Source organism: Dermacentor albipictus, unplaced genomic scaffold (assembly GCF_038994185.2).
Source record: "Dermacentor albipictus isolate Rhodes 1998 colony unplaced genomic scaffold, USDA_Dalb.pri_finalv2 scaffold_15, whole genome shotgun sequence".
NCBI lineage: Eukaryota > Metazoa > Arthropoda > Arachnida > Ixodida > Ixodidae > Dermacentor > Dermacentor albipictus.
Window position 1 is genome coordinate 5,583,128 of NW_027225569.1, and position 24,879 is coordinate 5,608,006.

At 48.2% G+C, this 24,879-nt stretch overlaps 1 protein-coding gene across 2 annotated transcripts in view; it reads left to right on the forward strand.

Moving 5' to 3' along the window:
• Positions 1-7,584, forward strand: part of LOC135918516 (ipis-1-like) — a 72,468-nt gene extending 64,884 nt beyond the window's left edge. The window contains exon 6 of one of the 2 annotated variants that reach the window (XM_065452128.2): positions 6,068-7,584. In XM_065452128.2, the coding sequence (XP_065308200.1) occupies positions 6,068-6,400 (333 nt within the window). In that variant the 3' untranslated portion in view covers positions 6,401-7,584. The remainder of the gene's footprint in view (positions 1-6,067) is intronic. The other variant, XM_065452129.2, reaches the window with a different exon arrangement.
• Positions 7,585-24,879: the final 17,295 nt, after the last annotated feature.

Here is a 24,879-nt window from a genome sequence, read left to right on the forward strand (position 1 = left end):
TGATTTTACTGCACCACTACAACTTTACAAACCAGACGCGAATTTCTAAGCAAACGTGGAACAGCACTACCATATGCAGTAGCTATGAGCAATCCTCGACCTCAGCTACCTTTTTCCTAACGCATTTCTCAAGCAACAATAATACCGAAGATATTCATGAGCGAAAATAAGGCTGTTAAAAAGCATTTGTCTGTAAATATTAGTGTAAATCACCGCGTGATTTAAGCCACTTACAAACGAAGCGAGGCGTAAACGTTAATATTTAGGAAAACTCCGCTGTTCTGCAAGAAGGAAGCAGCAACTGTTCATCATGTGCGAAGGCACGCATAAAATCAATTGATGCGTGATAGCTGGTGCGACGATTTAACAGGCCACATCAAATAAACAAAATCAGTCCTTTCAAGCCTCAACAATTCCGACACAGTACACGCTGCGCTCATGCAGGCCCTACTCTTACAAAAGTTTCCTCGCTTTGGGGCTTATTTTGGCCCACAGAAAACAATCGACATCTGCCTTGCTTGTGTGTCCTTTCTAGGAAGGTCTGCGTTCGCTGCTTTTCTGCTAAGACTGCTATGTCACGCTGATAGTGCGCATGCCACTCGTGGCCCGAAAATGTCTGGTGCGCAGAGTTAAGTAAAAAGAAAAGAGATTCGGGAAAGATAGGTAATAATTATTGTTGTCGGACCGGATAAGCACCCCGAGGGCGCAAGCTTTTCAATGTGTAGCTAGACCAACGCGTTAAACAAGCAGAAACTGCAGAAGTGGCAGGCGGCGTTCAGAACCTAAGCGAAATGTATTTATGGTGTGTGCTGCACTGCAGCGGGCAAACTGAGCCAAAAAAAGTGGGTATGCCATGATCAGTTTGGCGGTTACCCGTGAAAATATGATCGACTGCAACAAGCGCCGCGATCACAGAAGAAAGCCTTAGAACAAGAAGTTTCTCGCTGAACGGCAGCGATCCATTGCTAATGTTCCTCCTGCCGGTGACGCCTCGCGTCGATTGATTAAAGCCGTGTCTTCGGCAAATTCTTAACACTCCATTTAAATATCTTTGAGCCTCTACGTGCCGAGGTTAAGATGCATGTCGTACGGTACGACTCCTGAATAATTTTCACCATCTGGGGTTCTTCAACATGCATATAAATCAAGTACACGGACGCTTTTGTATTTTGCCCCATCGGAATGCGGCAGCCGTAGCACCGAAAGACCACGCCGCTAAGTAACCACGGCGGGTTTGGAAAACGTTTGCGTACATTTCAGCCACCCACTAGGCAACAATTGTTCTTCGACATGCCTTAAAGCTCTGGCTACTACATGCTATACACAAAATTAAAACTCCACTAAATATAGCTGATTTTATTATTGCACCATTTAAAATATTTATCCATAAATGCATGCGATAATTAAGCAGAGAGCACGAAGACAGTGGAATGAACGCCTTGTTCTCTTCTACAAAAAGATGCTCATCAGAAACTGAAAAAAAAAAATGTCACTGAGTGCCGGAGTGCGTGTCGCTGGACGCACTCGTTGTAGAGTCGCTGCAGGCTCCTACCACCTTCAAATTTCATAACATGTGATTTAGTTTTCCAACACGTTTACATGTCAGTCTGTTGCTAAGCTTGTTATGAACATTTTAAAAAGAGAAAATTAAAAAGGGATAATTTGAAAATTTTAGAAGGCTCCAATTTAAAAAGGGAAAATGAATCATCCACCAAATCGTAGAAATTGCTACAAAGCAAATCTATATGGGTTCCTCGAAAGAACAGCCTCGTAGTTGAAGAAAAATTTTTCCTGGTCTGGGACTTGAACCCGGGAACACCACATTTTCGGGGCAGCCGCTCTACCATATGAGCTACCATTGGGTGCATGTCTCATTTTGTCTCAATGATTTCTCTCCAGCTTGCGCGCTTCCGCAAAACCATTACGTCAAGGACCAATTTAGTTCCCAGCTGCTACATGATGAAGGTCTCTGCAGCAACCTCTGAGCTATTGGCGTGAGTGGCTGACTGCCAGTCACGCCTATAGGCTTGCCACCAGCTTGAAAGTTCCGCATGCTTCCTGCCGTCCCAAACGCCAGTTCAGGACTTAAACACAGACGGAATCCTCTATTCCGCTGCGTTTGAAGGATACGCCAGGGTTTCAAAACGAAACTGAAAACATAGAATGAAGACACTCAAAAAATTGTGCTGCCGCTTTCTTGTCATCGTTTTTAGAGTCGTGTGACGTTAAACAGAGAATAAGGATTACTCTATGTATATTTTTTTTACTTTCTATGTGTTGCAAATTTAGAAAAAAAGTTCATTATTTAATTTTTACAGTTTATTTGCCAGCGCTTACACCTCTAGAGGAGACTAGATTCTAACGGGGAAAGCAAGCATCTCATAGCCTCTAAGCGAAGAAGCAAAACAAGTACCGTGTTGGAGTCACCAGGAATGTGCATTTCAAGGAATAAGCAATGAAAACTCTTCCTACGCGACAAAACGTGCTTCGGACGAAGAAGGCAACACTGCTGCCTGCGGCACGGAGCTCTTTTTGTCGGGAGAGGTTAACTGTGGCCAGCGTTATGCAAAACTAGACTCATCGTTTGACACAACCGACAAAACACGAATTAGAGAAAAAGAGAAAGAATCGAAACGCTGACGTTTACCAACGTTTCTTGTGGAAACAAAATGTGCTCACATAGTAATTTCGTCAAAGCATTTTCGCCAAAAAAGAAAGAAAACCTTAATGCAAGACAGACAGGAGTAAGTACGTTACGTTCGGAACGCTTCACATGTGCAACAGCGCTACATACTAGCAAGCCAATCTAAGAAGATCTAATTTTTTCCTGTGATTCCAACCGACCGAATGCTTATGTTGCCGTCTTTTCGTCTATTTATCCTTGCTGCCTCGATATTTCCGTTGTATGCGTTTCTGAGAATGTCAGCTTAGAATAGCACCAGTGTTGAATTCTGACGCGGAGCCACGGTCGATACAGCGGCTGAGATGCAGTGGCTTAGAAATTGTGCGCCCAATATAGTCGTTCGTTCAAAGTCAATGGTCGACGCAGTGGGCACACTCTAAACTTTATAATATCCATACGCTTAGAAGGCGTTTCTTTGGCCCCTGGTTAAGACATTCACGTTGAAGGGGTGAAATCGATTCATTATCGGGGAGAAATGAAAGTACATTTTCTATTTTACCTTTCGTGCCAAGTAAACAAGATGACAGCCGCGACAGTTGACAAGAACACGGCTTCCAATAAATTCTTGAATAACTATCACTATAAAAGTCTTGTGTGAGATATTTCGGCACGCTACATGTAAGAATGATTGCGCCGTTTGCAACTACGACTTCACATTACATGCCCAGCCTAACTGCTATGAGCTCAATCCAAATTAAACAGAAAACCTAGCCATAAAAATAAGCAATGAAAATTTTGAGAACGAGCCCTGCTATTCGGCAGGCGTTGGTCGTTGCGGACAAGTACAAGTTATTCTTACATCATAGCGTGCTGGGCACAGGCCAGTGAACACACTACTTTTTTGGATACAGAATTTCCCTTCGCTAAGCGCAAGGCTGCAGGATCGAATCCAGGTCACGGCGGCTGCATTTGGATAGGAGCCAAATGCAAAAACTCCCACGCACTTGTGTTTAGGTTCACGTCAAAAAAAGAAGTAAAAACCAGGTTGTACAAATTTCCGGAGTGCCCCATTACGGCATGCCTCAGAATCAGATAGTAGTTTTGGCACGTAAAACCCCATAGTAAATTATTTTATATTCTCTTCCACACGCTGGTTTCAGTTGGAAGGACAGTGGTTCAATATTACTTTCTAAAGATATGTCTGCATGAGAGACGACGACTTTAGATCACGTGCACAATGTACAAAAGTACTATGTCACAGAGAATAGGATAACGTAAGTGTTTGATGCTCAACGAAAGAGTAGAGAAACGAATTGCAGAGCCTTCATATGAGAATTTTACTGTAGTTGTTTAAAGACAGGCGAAAAGTGTCATCGGTACTTTCCATTCATATATTTCCTTACAGGAACATCACTACAGATCTATCGTAGATAATCTTTGGAGACATTGCAACTAGCGAGCGCGCTCGTAGGATTGCGAACAATAGCTTCAGGAAATGAACTCAAGCACTGTTCTCCTTGGCGAAGTCAGTGACTCATGTAAAGCGGTGAAATAGAAAATTGCGGCAGAATTCAATAGCGGTTGATTTTGCCTTTCGAGCTCAGTAATGTTTTCGCTCTTAAACGGACATCTCAATTCATCATGTGCATTGGAATTAATATATTAGCAATAAGCAGAATAGAGCCACTTTCAGCTTCTTGCAAAGGTCACGCGCGCATGATAACCGCTGTTGCGATGCCGTTTCCCGAACCTCGACCGACGTCACTATTGGGTAGCGTGGCGTTGTTGGCGGGCTGCTGGCGTCTCGTACACCATGGCGACAAGGCCAGGACGAGGCGATTTCTAGTCCGAACTTGTACTGTTCATTCAAAGCTTCGCGGGGGATAGGAAGAGAACGAATGAATTGAACAAGTACATTGCGGGGCCTTTTAAATAGGCCTACTAAAATTGTAGGCGGGATCTTGACCACGTCAAGGTCACGTGACATGCACTGAGTCCCAGTTGGTGCTTCGCGGCTGCTTCTTTCCTCCTGGGCGACGCTGGTTCGCGGAAAGGTCCTCCCCTTGAGTCGGACAGTTCGCTGAAAGGGTTTTGACGCACACACACAAAGGGGCCTAAGAACACTGCGGGGCGCCCACCAGATCGGCAACCACTCGAGGCAACCACAGCAAATTAGGAATCCATCCTGCGTTTCGATAAGGCATGGTGGTTGAGTAGCCTTTTCACCCGGGGTGTTACACGCCAAGTGTAACAGCAGGAATTATTCGAGGCAACCATATCAAATTAGGAATCTACCCTCCGTTTTGATGAGGCATAGTCGTTGAGCATCTTTTTTGCCAAGGATGTTACACGCCAACCGTAACACCGCTAATCTCACTGACAAAAAAAAAATGTATTTGTTAGTGCGCTTGCGTAGATGACGCATATAGACGTTACCTACTGGATCCCGTCTGTTGTAATTAGGTGTCCTTCCTCAATATTTATTGAAGGAACGGTGTAGTCTAAGCCTGCTTCCAATAGGCAAACACAAAGGCACTCGTGTTGTGTGTACCTATCCTCGTCCGTGTTGTTTCTGGGCTGTTGAACTATCTCATGACTTGCAGGCGCGTTTTGTGACACTATAAGTTTCACGCCTATGGTTTCGAACACAAATTACTACAGGAAACTCTGGTGGTGCATCAGACGCGAACTGGAGGATGGGTGAGCACTAATTTGCCTAAAGCTCGCGTATATTTCGCACAGAACAGCTTTGCGAGTTTCCCGTTTTCCGATAGAATTATGACGTTATAAATTCGTAATGATTGCGCATGGGCACAGATAATAATTACTTTGCTGTGTTCAGAAAGCGCTGAGAACTCGGATAGTGAAAAACAGTTGCCTCCTTATATGAAGCCAGAATGACGTCTAAAGCTGCAAGCATTACCATTGAGCAGGTCCTTTTACTGACTGTCATACTCCTAGCACTTGAATTTTGAGCGCCCTATAGTTGTTTTATGTGAAAAGCTATAGTTTCACCTAATCGTTGCCCTTTGTCTTCGACAAGTGACTGACGTGGCCTATGAGATTGTGTCCGCCAGTCCCATTACATCTTTCTTTCCGTTGCCCATCGACGTCGTCGACGTTTCGAGGCAAGCATTAGCGCCTTACCCCAGCTGTGGATCCTTAGTGGCGTTGGGCCGGCCTTTCTGCCACCGGCGGTCTTGTTACGCGCTACTCAAAGACGGTGATGTTAACCTTAGCATTTAGAGGGATGTCATTAGCATTCAGTGGTGATGTGATGACGACGACGTGCCTTGCTTGATGTTAGGTGGCTTCCATATTGACCAGTCCTTTCTACCTTTGTAAATACACAATGTAAATAGTTCCCCTGCTGTGCTTTCATGTAACGGCACGATGCTGCGTGGGGTAGCCTGTAACCGCCCACGTCTGCCTCTTCTCCGCCAGGTGACAGATATGATACCGTTACTCGGCGCTATCGGCGTCCGTCACGTGTTCACAGAGGACGCCGAGCTGTGGGGATCAACGACAGGCGAGAAGCGGGTGACGCTGATGCAGCATGCAGCCGCTTTCGAGACGGCCCAGACCGGAGGCCGGCCCCTGCCGCGCACCAAACCTGCGGGTCTCCTGCGCGGACTGGTGCACGGCTTCCGCACCTTGGTGAAGGTCCCGCGCCAGCGCGCACAGTTCACCGTCGACCGGCCCTTCGCGTTCTTTGTAACGTGCGCCCACCCGCAGGCACTCATGCTGCTGGGTTCCGTGCGTCGCATCTCCTCATGACGTCACGAAGAATTGAACTGCCCTTTTGCTCGCAGCCTGATTGTCATGGACGCATCAATTCGCTCGTTTATGCTGAACGTAATTACGCATGGCGAACTTTCCAGGTAAAATAGAGGCTTCGCCGTGATGCTACTCAAACGTGATCCTTCATGTGTGACTCTACTATATTTCTCCACAGTTCAACGCACGCAAAAAGTAAGCCCGCCGTTGAAACCCGAGCTGCAGTCTGACAGAGTGTTAAAACAACATTGCAGCCATTAAAAAAAGGGTGCAAGCCAACGCACATTACATTTGCTGCAGCGCAGCCACGACGACACCGACATGGAGAGCACGTTGGCCGATACACAGCACCTCTAACAACATGATCTGACTGCTATACAGCCCGATAGTAAATTCCACTGCATGCGAAAAAAAGCATTAGAACAATGATTTGATTACACCAAGTTTGTTGTATGCTGCATTCCGCTCCCATGTGCAGAAAAACTGCATTGGTCAAAGCAGTAAACGCATAAATGATAGGTTGCCGCATTAAAATAACTAAGGGAAGGGTGTGGCGTCTGGCGGTTTCCATCCCCCATGCACTTCCCGAGATACAACTGCAATCCTACCTTAATTGAGTAGTTATAAGCAGAAGCCAGAGCGAAGTGACGGGCTCGTATCAGGAAGCTATATGCATAGCGCCATTTCATAACGCACGCGTGAACAAACACTCGACAATATTATCAGAGACCTCCAGTAGCTTCACACGCCATAAACAAAATAACTTGTTGCAATCAGCGCGGCCTCAAAGATCTCTGATTGAGATGTATCTAAAGCGAACGTTTCTTCACGAAGCCTCCCGTACTATCCTTACCACTGCTGCAGCCCAGATGAGTCTTGTTGCTGTTGTGTTACCCAATACCTCACACGCAGAGCAGGCTAGCACCTTTACTGCCCTCATAGGTGCCCAAGCTGCTGGCTTTATTTTCTACAGAACTACGCAGCGACAAAACAAATGGCGCCTAAATATTTTATTACACCAAACACACGTCATCAAGAACACAATTCCTTTATTAAGGCAAACGTTCCTAGCATTCCTATATTTGCTTTCTTAACCATTAGGTCATAATCGCGCGAATGCTCATTTACTCGGTGGCGTACCAACTATCGTGTTGAGGGAGGCGTTAACACGTCTCCTTTCTTTCTCTCTCCGTAAATATACATATATATATATATATATATATATATATATATATATATATATATATATATATATATATATATATATATATATATATATATATATATTGTCGTGAAACGACAATGTAAGATGTGCCTGGCGTCGGCGAGGCAGACAGTTGTACAAGATGGCGTACAATAAATTCAAGCCGGCGTCCTCAGCTTCTACTTCTTCTACCTCAGCGCCCGTCTCTTGCTGAGCGCGCGTTCCAGTCCCAACTTCTTTTTCAGCGCTGGCTCGTGACACCTAGCGCCATTATTCCCCCGCCAAAAGAAAGGCATCGACCCGATGCTTACTAAACTAGACAGAGGAAGTGTGGAAGTCTTATGAGATCGGATTGGCGTCGCCTTAACGCGGTATATACGGTTTGAGGGGAATGACATGCACTATCTCTGAGTGATGCTGTCGACGCCGAGGCGACGCGGCACCGTCGGGAATGACTTCATAGTTCACTTCACTGACGCGGCGTATCACTTTGTAGAGTCGAAAGTATCTACTAAGGAGCTTCTCAGACAACCCCTGGCGACGGACTGGAGTCCACACCCAGACTTGGTCACCTGGTTGGTACTCGACTTGTTGATGTCGAAGGTTGTAGCGTCGTGCGTCTGTACTCTGCTGCTTCGCGATGTGTATGCGCGCAAGTTGACGAGCTTCCTCTGCGTGTTGAGTACGTTGCTCGGCGTCGGCAGTAAGTGATGCGTCGGTGTCATGCGGGAGCATAGCGTCTAGCGTGGTCTGGACCTCGCGCCCGTAGACAAGACGGAACGGTGTAAATCGTGTGGTTTCCTGAATGGCGGTGTTGTACGCGAATGTAACGTACGGCGGGACTTGATCCCATGTTTTATGCTGGACGTCCACATACATAGACAGCATGTCAGCTATGGTTTTGTTTAGCCGTTCCGTCAGTTCGTTGGTCTGCGCATGATAGGCAGTCGCCTTGCGATGTTGTGCGCAGCTCAGCTTGAATATGTCCTCTATCAGTTGGGCTGCAAAGGCAGTGCCTCTGTCGGTGATGACATGTGATGGGGCACCATGTCTGAGGACTATGTGATCGATAAAGAACTGGGCAACTTCGTAGGCCGTGGCACGCTCTACAGCTTTCGTCTCGGCGTAGCGTGTTAGATAGTCCGTCGCGACTATAATCCACTTGTTTCCGCTGGCTGACAAGGGAAAGGGTCCCAGAAGATCCATGCCGATTTGATCAAACGGCGGGCTAGGTGACGCGATTGGTTGGAGTAACCCCCCGGGCTTCAATGACGGCGACTTCCTGCGTTGACACTCACGGCAGCTTTGCACGTAACGCTTCACCGTAGTAGAAAGTCTGGGCCAGTAGTACGTCTGGCGTACTCTTGCAAGAGTGCGTGAAAATCCCAAGTATCCAGACGTGGGCTCATCATGGCAGGCTAGCAGAATGTCATCACGAAGGGCGGCAGGTACGACCAATAGATATTCTTTGTCGCTGGCACTCGAGTTTTTCTTGTAGAGTACACCATTTCGCAGGCAGAAGGTCGAAAGACTGCGAGAAATGTGTCGTGGGATTGTAGCATTCTTCCCTTCTAGGTGATCGATGAGAGGGCGTATTTCGGCGTCCTCACGCTGTCGTGTGATCAGGTCAGATGCTGTGAGGGCCCCAAGGAATGCGCCGTCTTCGTCCATGTCCTTATCGCAAGTTTTGACCGGAGCGCGGGACAACGCGTCGTCATCCTCGTGTTTGCGGCCCGATTTGTAGGCGATGGTAACATCGAACTCCTGCAGACGGAGACTCCATCGAGCAAGTCGCCCGGACGGGTCGTAGGTTGGCTAGCCAACACAAGGAATGGTGGTCTGTCACCACCTTGAAAGGGCGACCGTAGAGATAAGGCCGAAATTTCATGATGGCCCACACAACCGCTAGACACTCTTTCTCGGAAGTGGAGTAGTTAATTTCGGCACGTGAAAGGGTGCGACTGGCGTAAGCGATCACTCGCTCGACGCCTTCCTGGTGCTGAACGAGAACAGCGCCAAGACCGATGTTGCTGGCGTCGGTATGCACCTCGGTGTCAGCGTCCTCGTCAAAGTGAGCGAGCACGGGTGATTCCTGCAGGCGCTGCCGTAACTCGGTGAAAGCTGCGTCCTGCTCATCCGTCCAAACGAAGGGTGTGTCTTCTCGCGTGAGGTGTATGAGTGGTTCGGCGATGCGCGAGAAATTTGCGATGAAGCGACGATAGTACGCACACAGACCGACAAAGCGGCGCACTGCTTTCTTGTCCCGAGGAGTCGGAAAAGCAGCAACAGCAGATGTTTTGTCTGGGTCAGGTTGGACGCCATCGGCGTTCACGACATGCCGGAGAAACTTCAGCTCTTCGTAACCGAAGTGACACTTTTCTGGCTTTAGTGTGAGACTAGCGGAGCGGAGCGCCTCAAGTACCACCTCTAAACGCTTCAGATGTTCTTCGAAGGTCGCCGCAAACACGACGATGTCATCTAAGTATACTAAACAGCTGTGCCACTTCAGACTCGTCAGAACAGTGTCCATCATTCGCTGGAATGTGGCCGGTGCAGAACACAGGCCGAATGGAAGTACTTTAAATTCGTACAGTCCATCCGGGGTAACAAAGGCAGTTTTTTCGCGATCTCGTTCGTCAACTTCGATTTGCCAATATTCGCTCTTCAGATCTATGGATGAAAAATAACTGGTTCGCCGCAGTCGATCTAACGTATCATCGATCCGCGGGAGCGGATAAATGTCTTTTTTTGTGACGTTATTCAACTTTCTATAGTCAACGCAGAACCTAAACGTTCCGTCTTTCTTTTTGGCGAGGACCACCGGCGATGACCAAGGGCTTTGGGATGGTTGTATGACGTCATCGATAAGCATTTCTTTCACTTGTGCATTAATAACGTTGCGCTCTTTCGCCGATACGCGATAAGGCAGTTGTCGTATGGGACGAGAATCGTCATACGTGATTATTCGGTGCCTCGTGATGGGCGTCTGGCGTACCTTAGAGGAAGATGCGAAGCACTCCTTGAACCGAAGGAGCAACTCGCGCAGCGCTTTCTGCTTTTCCTTCGAAAGGTCGGAATTGATGTCGATATTGCTGAGTGTCTGAGCTGGGTTCTCCTTCGTCATAGACGCAAAGCATTCAGCAACGTCGGCTATGGGCTCAGCGAAAGCGATAGTAGTACGACGAAATAGGTGCCGATGTTCCTGGCTGAAAGTCGTCACGAGGAGCGCCGAAAGTCCACCACGAAGCATAATGAGACTGCGAGCTGCACATACGCCATGAGTAAGCATAAGAGAGGAATTGCCCTCCGCAACAGCTTCGCCGTAACGCAGATCGTCGCATACGACCATTGGCAGGACACTTGCGCGTGGTGTTACAGTTACACTGTCGGCGTAAACTCGAAGCGCGTTCGTCGGCAATTGTCGCGGTTGTTTGCTGCTCTTTCGTTCGAAAAAGTCGCTGTGTGCTCCCGGAGGTCTATAATGGCACCATACTCTCGCAGAAAGTCGACGCCCAAGATGAGGTCCCGAGAACAATCGCGGAGTGTAAGGCAGCTGGCTGGAAACGTGGACCCACGAATTTGTACTCTGACTGTGCACATGCCCAACGGTGTCACGATGTGCCCGCCAGCAGTACGAATTTGCGTTCCAGACCAAGGCGTGATGACTTTTCTAAGTTCCTTCGCTAGTTTTCCGCACAAGATTGAGTAATCAGCCCCCAAGTCCAATAACGCGCTAACGTGGCGGCCGTCGAGCACAGCAGGTATGTCTAGCGAGAGTGTGTCGCTGAGTTCGGCTGCTGTCGTCGCTGAGTCGTGCTTAATAGACCGTGCTCGCGTCGATGGGAGGTCTTCAGAAGGGCGATTATCAGCGGCCTCGCCCCCGAAGGTCGCTGTTCTTAGTTTTCGCGGCGAGGGCTTGGCGATCGTCCCTGCGCTGCCATTGGAGGGCTTCCAGGAGCGGGGGAAGAACGCCTGGGGGCGGCGAGCGCGACTGCCGCCGCGGGAACAGCGGCATACTCTGCTGGGTCAAGTATTCTTCAATCGCCCTAGGCATTTCCCCATATCTGGGCCTTGATGAATCCGCGACAAAACCTTGCAGTCTGAGGCGGCGGTATCAGCACTCGCGGTATACGTGACCGGCTTCTCCACAATGATAGCACAGAGGCCTTCTGGCCGGGGTACGCCAGACGTCAGACTCCCTTTCGAGCGGGCGCCGATCCTCCATACGTTGGATCGGTTGCACTGCTGGGTGCGGCGGGACGTATGACGCGGCGTAAGACGTGGTGGGGTCGAAATGGGTCGGAGCGGGGACAGGAACTCGCCTCAATACTTCCGCATACGACGGCCGCTGTAACTGTGCTGTCACAGGCGGCGCATTGCTGCTTGGAATGGGACGTTGGATCGCTTGCTGCACTTCGTTCCTCGCAAGGGCAGAAATGGAACTTAGCGTGGGCTGAGGCGGGCAGGTGAGCCATTGAAGCTCATCACGCACCACAGAGCGGATAAGGTCTCGGAGAACGTCCACGTTTCCAAAGGCCATCGCGTCAGTCAGTGAGGCAGCGTTCGCGTGCCTGTCATACGGAGCTGAGCGCTGGTCCCAAGGTGAGGTTGCGTTCAATTGCCTCTCATAGAAAGCTGAGCGCTGGTGTAATATCTTTTCCATCGTGGTAGCTTCGGTTAAGAATTCAGCCACGGTCTTCGGCGGGCTTCGAACAAGGCCAGCAAATAGCTGTTCCTTAACTGCCCGCATTAGATGGCGCAGCTTCTTTTCCTCGGACAAGGTTGGGTCCACCCGACGGAAGAGGCGCGTCATATCCTCGACGTACGACGTCACGCTCTCGTTCGGCAGATGAATGCGGGATTGGAGCGCCCGTTCGGCTCGTTCGCGGCTATCAGCATTGGTGTAGGTCTCTAGCAAGGCACCACGGAACTCGGGCCACGATTTGATGAACCCTTCTCGGTTCTCGTACCAAGTGCGGGCACCGTCCTCCAAGCTGAAATAGACGTTCCTTAACTTCGCCACGTCGCTCCATTTGTTTATCTCGGCAACGCGCTCAAATTGGTCTAGCCAGTCTTCTACATCCTCGAAGATATCCCCGTGGAACACTTTCGGCACTCGGAGATTCTGCAGCAGATACTGAGTTGCCGTTGTGGCCGTACCTTGCCTAGTGGTCGGTAGGGACGTCGATGTTCCTTCCATACCGGTGTGTGCGGGCGTCGATGTTGTTGCGGAGAGAGGATCAAGCCCCGGAGGCAATCCTCGGATTCTCCTGCTTGCCCGGTGAACAGGGGTGTCCACTAGGATAGGGCTGGTACTCCTGCTACCAGGAGGGGTTTGTGGCATCGGATGAACCGTACCCCGCACCTGCACCAGTTTTGTCACGAAAAGACAATGTAAGATGTGCCTGGCGTCGGCGAGGCAGATAGTTGTACAAGATGGCGTACAATAAATTCAAGCCGGCGTCCTAAGCTGCTACTTCTACCTCAGCGCCCGTCTCTTGCTGAGCGCGCGTTCCAGTCCCAACTTCTTTTTCAGCGCTGGCTCGTGATACCTAGCGGCAAGATACATATATATATATATATATATATATATATATATATATATATATATATATATATATATATATATTTCTAGGATTACGAAAAGCGTTCTGCTTAAATTGAGGGCGACGCAACGAGCTATGGAAAGAAGAATGATAAGTGTACCGTTAAGGCATAAGAACAGAGCAGATTGGGTGCGGGAACAAACGCGAGTTAATGACATCTTAGTTGAAATCACGAAAAAGAAATGGGCATGGGCAGGACATGCAATGAGGAGGGACGATAACCGATGGTCATTAAGGGTTACCGACTGGATTCCAAGGCAAGGGAAGCGTAGCAGGGGGCGAGAGAAAGTTAGGTGGGCGGATTAGATTAAGAAGTTTGCAGGGACAACATGGCCACAATTAGTACATGACCCGGGTAGTGGGAGAAGTATGGGAGAGGCATTTGCCCTGCAGTGGGCGTAACGAGGCTGGCAATGACGCAAGCACACACACACACACACACATACACACACACACACACACACACACACACACACATATATATATATATATATATATATATATATATATATATACTGGGCAATCCACACTACTTGCTTTAAAGTCATGCAGAAGGAATGGACAAATGTGTAACACCTATGAGTACATTTATATATATATATATATATATATATATATATATATATATATATATATATATATATATATATATATATATATATAGCGTTGCCGTCTATCCATTGCATAGCAAGACCTGAAAATACGTTTCTGAGTTATGTATGTCATTGGCATCTCATCAATCCTACGTGATAATTTCCAGAGAGTGTTGCCAGACTTTTATGAAACTTGTCGTTGATCGGTGCATCGATTTCTGTGCCAACACGTATCCGATATATTTATAACCATTAGTACGGTTTCTGTACATAAACCAGATCTCAGAGTTATTATACTTTCGAAATACAACAAACTGAGCAGACATCAGTTTCAGACCTCGCACGTTAGACCTTTCAACTCTGTCTACTTACTGCAAGTAGCTGCTTTATTTTGTAATATAACAGACTCTAATTACTCTATATCAAATACTGTCTTCAGAACACTGAAAAGCAACACAGAGGCCGCAACAGCAAATAGGTTTGCCTTATTTGTATGCTGAAGTACACAAGCGGAACAGCAACTTGAATTCTGTGGTGCTCTCGCATGGAATGAATTTCTTAATAACGTCATGTTCAGTAAATATTCAGAGCAGTCATTTAGGCTTTATTTATGGGAACTCTAAAAAAGTATGTAGTTTATTACCAAAAATAAAATTAGCAGTTTAGCTAATTTAGTGTACATGTGGTATACTTAAGTTGTAGTGCGAAGCACTAGTGGTGGTCTTTTTTTCTTTGTTAACGGTGTGTACAATTATTAGACGTGGATTTGATGTTCATTCCTGAACTGTCACTGTTTTGTACCTCTATTATGCCATGACCCTACTACTAGCCTTATCGATATAGGTAGGCGCATGCGTGTTCTGACATTGCACACACAATGAATACCAAACAAAAAAGAAATCAGACAACAAAGTTGTTTATACTCTCTGAAAGTCTACCATGTGAATCTGGAAAAACATGGGTATTTTATAACATTAAAATGTAAATTTTCATGATGTGAATCATTTACATATTTGTTTCATGTTCTTCTATGTCCGCGTAGGTTCCAGATAAACAGATAATTTGACAGCAGGGCTTACAAAACATTTACTCTACCAATTTATTAAAATACCGTATAATGGCAGCGTAAATTTTGCGTTTCCCTTCAAATTTTAAGATTGCAAATAAACCCCGATAAAAAACGCAGATAACCTAGTTTTTCCATCCACAAGAAGGCAATTGATCTACAGTAACCCTCCATTTTTTCAGGTTCCCGAGGTTCACGATAGCGGAACCAAATCCTACGGAACGCGATTGGGCTGTTGTGGATATAACAAATTCCCCAACCATATACAGGCTAAGTACAATGCTTCCACCCGTGATGTACTTTAAAGCCGTCGTAAAGTGTTAATTAGTCCGAAAGCCATGAAAAACGGAAGCAATTTGTTGAGATTCGCGTGAGCAGTCTCAGCTGCTCCGATATCTCAGTCTCTAGATGCAGTAGATTTGTGTTTTTCACCTCTGTTCTAAATCTGTACATAAAGTATTTCCCTATTAGTTTTGGTAAATTAACTGCTACGCTTGAGAATGTCCACCGACAAAGCGCTTTTAGTAAACCACAGAACCCGCAACATTTTAATCTTTTCAAGTTGGTTTTGCAAAGAATTAATTTTCAAAAAACGTGAGTTTCGTCAGAAGAATGTGACATCTCACATTACCACTGCTTTGTGCAACACAATCACAATTTGAAGATTATGAATGTGAAGGCAAGCGTTGGTTCATCATGGTCACGGATCCTACGCGTCGTAGAACGAGTTTCAACCACTTACATCTAACTTTTCAGTAATGAGTTACGTTCCAGAAGGCCACTTTCGAAGCAATTCACCTACCTTCAATGTCGCTAAAATGTTGCCACGCCTTCCTTTAAGTCACTATGAAGTCGTGTATCGCTTAACAGGCAAGAAAGTCACGAATTCTATAGTCACAAAATTGCGCTAATGCAAGACTGATTACAGACCGGTAAATTACCAAAAAACAACGCTGATTTCACGTTTATAGACATGGTTAGTAGGTTAGACGGCCCCAAGAAACAAAGGATGAAGCAAGAGGCGGAAAGTTAAATTTATTCAGTACCAAACAATGACAGCCTCTTAGCTCCGAATGTGTAAGGAAGAAAATATATTTACGGTGGACCCTATTGTGAAAGAAATAGTGGCCTCAATTGTTTCGAGGCATCTGCCTATGCGCAGTGTGTGTGCGTGCGGGTGTGTGCGTGCGTGCGTGCGTGCGTGTGTGTGTGTGCGCGTGCGTGTGTGTGTGTGCGTGTGTGCGTGTGTGCGTGTGAGGGCGCGCGCGCGCGCGCTTCGTTCTGCTCACCTCGCAATGTGCACGCTCCCTGTGGCGTTTTGGGTGGTATAATTGCGGCTGTAACACTGCAAATAAATCTGCTGCAAGAACTTGGTGCATTGCGTTATCTCATGTTGCTTCTTTATCTTTTCAATTAATTTTTTATTGTGCGTTCAGGGCCAGTGGCATTTCAGAGGGGAGGGCAGAATTAGTTAAACATAAATTATGCACAACAGCATGAGAAAACAACCAAAATGTACTAGTATAATTATACAATTAGCGCATAACCAACCAGAGCACATAAATAGTATTCATAATAATTTAATCTACACGATTCAACGTACATATATTACATAAACCAATGTGCATAAGGGACGTTAATGAACAGAGTGCACAATTCACAGTGAGCGGAGCACTCAAACAATAGTTATGAACACCAGGAAAACGGTAGTACTCAAAACGAAATGTCGTGTACGGTTTCTTTAAAGCGGTTTGTACCACTTATGGAGGCAGTAGTTACAGGAAGCTCATTCCACTCGTCAGCTGTCTGCGGAAGAAATGAGTGTACGAAGGAGGAGGATCTCCAAGATGGAATACCAACTCTGTTGGTGATAAAGCCGATACGATATGTAATGTGGTACCGGAAGAAGCCTGTTTGGTACTACGGGATGATGATGTATCGTATAAAATAGAGAGAGACGAAAATGTTTACGCCGCGATGCTAGGGGTGCTAACCGTGGGTTAGACTTCATTGTGGTGATGCATGCTGTCCTGTTATAGTGGGAGATGTGAATCGTGTGTAATTGTTCTGCACCATTTTCAATGAATAAATGAAATTATTTTGGCTAAGGTCCCAAACTGAGGCGGAGTATTTGAGTTTAGGCCCCATATTTCTTCATTTATTCATTCCTTTATTGTACCCTCAGGGCCGAAGCATTACAGAGGGGAGTGGCAAAAAAACATAAGTGTTTCACAGGGCGTCCGTTTGCGGGACTGTGGCACACGTGAAAAGTTGCGTCGGAAATAACCTAACGATCGATTAGCCCTGCTTATTACGTGTGCAATTTGTCTTCCTGGTGAGGCCACATGAAATGGGAACACAGGTATTTATAGGATGAAACAATCTAATGCGGTGTTATCGATGTAATAGCCTAGTGGATTGTTACTTCGTCTGGATACTCGCATTGAGTTACATTTACTTGTGTTTAATTCCATGCGCGATGTTTTGCACTATGCACTGATAGCATCAAGATAAGATTGAAGAGTGGCTGTGTCCTGGCTACGAGTTACCTAAATTATTATGTAGTCGTCAGCAAAGAGATGAATGTGAGATCTAATACGAGAAGGCAAGTCTATGATATCAATTAGAAATAGTAGCGGTCCCAGGACAGAGCTTTGGGGCACGGCCGAAGAGGCCAGACTATAGGGAGAGTCAACGCTGTTAGCCGAATCAAATTGAGAACGATTCGACAAGAAGCACTCAAGCCAAGTAAGTAACTGGGGAGCATGGGGAACGCTGAGTTAGGCTTAGGCAATCTATAGATTAATAGATTATGACATGCCTTATCAAACGCTTTCGAAAAATCCGGAACTTTACAATCAACAAGAGAAGAACGCTAAACAGTGGCATGCAGCTGATGTGAAAACGATAATAGCTGCGTTTCGCATGAATAAGTATTGCGAAAGCCATGTTGCAAGTGCGTGGAGAAGGAAGTTAGCAAGAATGGAAAATAAGATAAGGAGTTTGCATAGCATACTAGTGAGCGAAATGAGACAATAGTTAAGTGGAGAGTGCCTACTACATGTTTTATGAAGTGGATCCACCTTTCCTAACTTCCATTACGCTGGGGTAGAACCCGTCTCAAGTGACTGTTGAAAATTTTTGAATAGTCTAACCAAACTATACTCTCTTGTGCTTTTCAAGAACTTCGGACTGACCGCGTCGCAATCGGTGGAAGAAAAAAAGTTGCAAGTTATTGGATCTTCCACGCCACACGGGTCTAGTGTAATTGGACGCGGAATATTGGCAGTGTAAAAGCGGTGGGGAAACACTTGTCACTGATCAAAAGATAGAAAGAAAATTCGTTAAAGACATATGCGCCCTGTTGGGAAGGTATTGGCCTTGAGCTCCACCACTGGAAAAGCTGGCGCCGCCGTCGGCTGAAAACGAGTGCTTAAATTCCCTCGTACGCTGCGGTCCTCATTTAGTGGCGAGATTCCTCCGCTTCGAGTGTCTCCTTTACAACGCTTGAAAGCACTACAATAGGTAGTGGCTGCCTTTGAAGGCGCGCAACATGGTAGACTACTGCTCGGTACCGCAGTGCCAGACGTACGCAACGGAGCCCGGTGTCAGCCTTATTCACATGTAGCAGAATAAGAAGCTGCGTGAAGCTTGGCTCGCGAAATATAAAACCGGCAAACAGTCATCGACTACAACTCGGGTATGCAGCAAGCACAGAGGCGAGGAAGATTTCTGCTACGGCGCCGGGTCTGCGATGTTCGGAAAACGCGCACTGAAACGCTCGCCCGAGTCCGCTGCGCGACTAATGTCATGACGGTTTGGTCTATAAACTTGTCGATGCTATAGATACTGGCAAGTTCACTGGAGGGGAATGTGAGCAGTATTAAAAAATTAAAAGCGCATTAAAAATGCGCAAAAAGCGCATTAAGAATGCGTGGCATATGGTCATGTTTGTGTTATGAATTATAGCACTGGATTACAAAAAAGAAGCAATGGGATACCGCACGCTGAGAACACCGATAAACATACAGTGCGACGCAACTCGAGACATAATATTGAAACGTCCAAGGACTTAGAAGAAAAAAGAAAGATTGAATCGTCGCGACGGCACATCACAGTACCCGTAGGCGTCGAAGTCTCTAAAATGAAATTATTTTGGAACAGCTCTGATTGCGCCCACGCAACAATGGTTGTTTGTATGCTGTCAAATGCCCATATTCTGCGGCTTAAAGCTCATGGCACGGTGAGAAAACGCGCACGCGGCGAAAGCGAAACACTGCGCGGACAAGTATGCAGACGCGCAGTAGGTCGCTGCGAATCTGTGTGATCACTGCATTGAGGCTTCATTCTATTACGCTCTATTTAGTTATACAAACACTATAATAACATATATCACATAGTTTGCTCTCAGCGTTTACCTACCTTTCACGCAAGAAGCCGGTTCGGGAGACTCCATCGCGGCGACCGCGCGCAGTGGTGTTCACTGTACGTATTCGGTAAAGAGATAGCGTCTGTAAACGATTCTGTGCTTTCAGCTTGACCAAGATTATTATTTAGACAGTAAACTCTCGTTTCGACTCCTCTCGTTTCGAAAGAACTTACAGAAATATCCGGGAGAGCTCGTGCGTGGTGTTTTCAGTGAGCGCTGACAGCAAAACCTATGAGGAGCGCGCCGCGTGATCCCTTATACTACGCCAGCGAGGCGCTTCCGATTGATGGCGACTCCGTAACTCCTCGCCGCCAATACGGTCTGCCGCGTTATTCACAAGACGTATAGCGTTATATTCTCTTGGGTTTATAGATAGATTTAGAATAGCTTTTGTCGCCTTTGCGGGATGTTACGGTGCGCGTCCTTCCAAGACTTTTTGTTTACCTTACGGGAACGTAAACGTAAGTAGACGGTTATACAAAAATTGGAGGACGCTTAAGCTTCGCCTTCAAGAGTGGAATGCGACAGCGTTCCCGTCGACCCGCCAAGGGGTGTAAGAAAATGGGCTACGGCGCAGCGATCACTTACGAGGCGCACCGCATCGGGCGCGGTGAGCGTCGAGCAACGCAGCGTTCGGCGCGGCAACGAAACGTGCGCCTCAGCAAGCGGAACGAACCAAAGAAGTCGGTGTCTCGGAGGGGGAAACGATGCACGCCAGCCAAACGTCGTGATCGGCACGGGCAGAGAGATAGACAGATAGTCATCTAAAGAAAGGAACGACGCTTGATTCTGCAACCCGTGAGGGAGCAAGGCGAAGCGTCGACAGGGGAGAGGGAGTCCGGGCCGCGACGCGCCTCGCACCGGTCCCCGCACAGCCCCAATTCGCGCGTGCCGCGCCACCTGTCGGGGCAGCGCCGTACATTGCGTGGAGGGGGTCTTCTGTGTTTGCCGCAAGATGGCTCTGCGTGTGCAGACAGCGCAGAAGAAATGTAGCGGAAACGCACTTCGCTACTCGTGTAACTGAGACTTCTGTAAGTTAGATGTTCATAATTACCGATATACACAGCAGTATAACTTTCTACGGCTCGTTTCTAAGGCAACACCGCATTCACTAGAGGCGCTTTTGTACCGCTTGGAAGCAACGAACTCGTGGCTGAGTGGTAGCGTCTCCGTCTCACACTCCGCAGATCCTGGTTCGGTTCCCACCCAGCCATCTTGCAAGTTGTTTTTTTATTCATGAAGTGCCTGCCGGGATTTATCGCTCACGGCCAATGCCCTCGACGCCGACACCGACGCCGATGACACCGGCTTTTCTGCGACACGAGCTCTTTAACGCCATTCTGTTAAAACAGGGCGCCGTCTGGCGCCTTGTGCCAAACGTATTCAAGCCAAGAAAATCCATTACGAACAAGCCTGTTGTTGCTATGCCGGCACGTCTCGTTAGGCGTATGGGTGCCGGAATGGCTGAACAATCTCAGAAACTGGACGTGCTATGCGCTCAAAAGTAACGTTTCTGGTGTGTTTAGAGAAAGCGACAGCTCATATTGAATAGTTACTGGCGATCAACGCGAGTCATAGCGCATCTACCAAGAGAATTCACGCTGAAGCGGGAGCCATGGGTGCCGCCATGTCCCACAACGCTATTAACGCGATAGCGTTAAGGAGCTCGTGTCGCAGAAAAGCCGGTGTCGTCGGCGTCGGGTGTCGGCGTCGGCGGCGTTGACCGTGAGCGATAAATCACGGCAGGCGCTTCATAAATAAAACGCAACTTCCAAGATTGGCCCGGTGGGAATCGAACCCGGGTCTCCGGAGTGTGAGACAGAGACGCTACCACTCAGCCACGAGTTCGATGCTTCCAAGCGGTGCAAACGCGCCTCTAGTGAATGCGGTGTTGCCTTCGAAACCAGCCGTGGAAAGTTATACTGCGGTGTATATCGGTAATTATGAACACTTAACGTACAGAAGTCACAATTACACGAGTTGCGAAGTGCGTTTCCGCCGCATTTCTTTTGCGCTTTCCGCACACGCAGAGCCATCTTGCGGCAAACACAGAAGACCCCCTCCTCTCAATGTACGGCGCTGCCCCGACAGGAGGCGCGCCGCGCGCGCATTGGGACCGCTGCCAGGCGCGTCGCGGGACTCCCTCTCCCCTGACGACGCTTCGCCGTGCTTCCGGTTTAGATTACTATCTATCTCTCTGCCCGTGCCGATCACGACGTTTGGCTGGCGTAGATCGTTTCCCCTCCGAGACACCGAGTTCTTTGGTTCGTTTCGTTCGCTCAGGCGCACGTTTCGTTGTCGCGCCGAACGCTGCGTTGCTCGACGTTCACCGCGTGATAGGTGGGCGCTAAGTCCGATGCGGGGCGCATCGTAAGTGATTGCTGTGCCGTAGCGCATTGTCTTATACCCCTTGGCGGGTCGACGGGAACGCTGTCGCGTCCCACTCTTGAAGGCGAAGCTTAAGCGTCCTCCAATTTTTTCTTAGCGTACATAATCACTCAAACGTTAAACTCGCCAAATAGCGTACGTTATCATAGCGCACGTAAGCCGAATGACGTTCGGAGCATGCGCAGTCATCAGAACGCTATTTATTTACGAACGTAATGCGTTTAGGTTTCGTTGCAAACACTAAACTAAAAATTGGAGGACGCTTAAGCTGCGCCTTCAAGAGTGGGACGCGACAGCGTTCCCGTCGACCCGCCAAGGGGTATAAGACAATGCGCTACGGCACAGCGATCACTTACGATGCGCCCCGCATCGGACTTAGCGCCCACCTATCACGCGGTGAGCGTCGAGCAACGCAGCGTTCGGCGCGGCAACGAAACGTGCGCCTGAGCGAACGGAACGAACCAAAGAACTCGGTGTCTCGGAGGGGAAACGATCTACGCCAGCCAAACGTCGTGATCGGCACGGGCAGAGAGATAGATAGTAATCTAAACCGGGAGCACGGCGAAGCGTCGTCAGGGGAGAGGGAGTCCCGCGACGCGCCTGGCAGCGGTCCCAATGCGCGCGCGGCGCGCCTCCTGTCGGGGCAGCGCCGTACATTGAGAGGAGGGGGTCTTCTGTGTTTGCCGCAAGATGGCTCTGCGTGTGCGGAAAGCGCAGAAGAAATGCAGCGGAAACGCACTTCGCAACTCGTGTAATTGTGACTTCTGTACGTTACATGTTCATAATTACCGATATACACCGCAGTATAACTTTCCACGGCTCGTTTCGAAGGCAACACCGCATTCACTAGAGGCGCGTTTGCACCGCTTGGAAGCATCGAACTCGTGGCTGAGTGGTAGCGTCTCCGTCTCACACTCCGGAGACCCTGGTTCGATTCCCACCGGGCCAATCTTGGAAGTTGCTTTTTATTTATGAAGCGCCTGCCGTGATTTATCGCTCACGGTCAACGCCGCAAACGCCGACGCCGACACGCGACACCGACGCCGACGACACCGGCTTTTCTGCGACACGAGCTCCTTAACGCTATCGCGTTAAAACTGTCTTATGACGCGCCAGAGCTATTTAGCGTCGGTAGCGAGCATAGGTGGGAGAGCGCTTACAAAAAAGTGCTGTTTTGCGCACATTGGGGCCATATGCTGTCCTTGTAATAATGACTGCGTTGCAAAAAAAATTACATGATTGCCTACCAGCAAAACCGCGGAGTTACGCTCGTTAGCACACATACAGAGAGGGACAGAAAAGGCGCTGGAAGAAGAAGCAACACAGCGCTCGCCAAAATGAGAAAAATTATTCGGCAGCGCCCAGCTCGTGGCGACTGTCAATGGTACTGCGTTTATCAGTGAATCAATATGGCTTCATAACCTATTGGAACCGCCTAGATGGTTATGTTTGAGGCATGTATTGCAGCGGGACTTCTCTTTTGGGCTTTCTTAGCAGTCGGTGTGTCTAGCGGTGCAGCTCCGAAGCCTGCACATGGCCTCCGAAATGCATGGCGATCCGTGCGTGCGAACGCCGAGAAAGCCACCATGCGGCTACCGGGCTCCTCTCTCACACTTTTCTGTACTCGCTGCGCCCTCTAGTGTTGCTGCTGAGAAGTCAGTGCATGGCATCCGAGACGAGAGGTGTGGCACGCGGGTGCATGGGAACGCTAATTGCTCCCTCGCTTGGCGCACATGCAGTGGCACACACTCGGTGACCGAAGTTGGCGAGCGGTTCACTGAAGAGCGACATACTCGGCGCATTCATGGAGCAGCTCGACAAAGCGTTGGTGTAAAAATGAGATCAATTAAGATGCGGGACATACCCAGAGCAGTTGCGGCCCAGCCTGCACGCCATCTGTGTGATGTATGCGTTTGACTGCGCGCAGCATCAGAGAAGTTTGAATAATCGTTCTTGTCATTTTAGAGCGCACACACCTAGTAGCACATACCCCGCTTTCATCCAGGAAGTTTACTGAACACCAGCAGAGGCTGAGTGGCACATACCCAGTGCTCCAAGTCGGCGACAAATACTTTCATTGAGGAGCGCTATCTACGCGATCCCGCATCTGCAGTGACCCATGTCGGATTGAGTTTCGTTGAAGAGCAGCGCGTATGTACACATTACCACATACCCAGTGACCTAAGTTGATGTGATGGTAGTTTTCGAGCCCTGTTACCTCAGCACAGGAGCCCGATGCCCTACCCATTCGACCATGAACTACCCAGCAACCCAGGCAGGCCGGAAAACGGTTCGATACAAACATACATACATAGACAATCGTCCCTCGAAACGAGCGTGAAGTACCCTATAAGAATACTGGCGCATTAAAAGAAAAAAGAAAACACGTATGAAGAAACACTTAAGGTGCACAGTCATAGCTTACATACCGGAAATATGGCGCAGTTTGCGTGGGTATAGGCGCATCTGGTGGAATGTAACGTGCCTTGTTTATCTCATGCGGCGTTGACTGCAGGGAGAATGACTCTAGCAGTAAGCGCGTGGATAAGGAATCTTATCTGGTAGTGATAGCTGCTGCGCCCCACCCGATGGTCTGGTCAGTCTTCTCGTTATGCTCGGTCAGTGCCTTCGGTGACGTGCCAGCCTTTTCAACATCGCACTGGTGCTGTCTCTTTCGTTTCTTTACGTTGGCAGGTTTGCCTATGCAAAGGTGTGTAGAAACCCTTTCAGGGGATTTAGTATGGGCAACCAGCGGTAAAACTTGAAGTGCCAATGTAGGCGCTGTAACGTACACACATTCCTAACGACCAGAAGGAACTGTTGGGAGTAACCAAGCTGCAATTTTGCATAAGCAAATCACCGCTACACTTTAACACATGTGTAGAGCCTATGAGTGGACTCGGAAATCGCGTGCTAGTACGCAGGGTGCACATGCGCACTGCGCAAAGCGCGTAGCCATGGACAGCGCTCGGCTGTTTAGCTGGACCCATCGGGCTAAAGCAAATACTGATACACGCGAGAGTCTTGCATGGTTCAAACTGTCCTTTGCTTCGTCGCGGTCTACCTACCGGACCGTATCGACATACTCCAGTTGCACACCAAAACTGCCATAGTGCCTCCTGGGGCTCTATTCCCGACGTTACAGCGCAATAGAAGAGGGTAAGGCGTTCGGGAGCAGCGATCGGCTTGAATT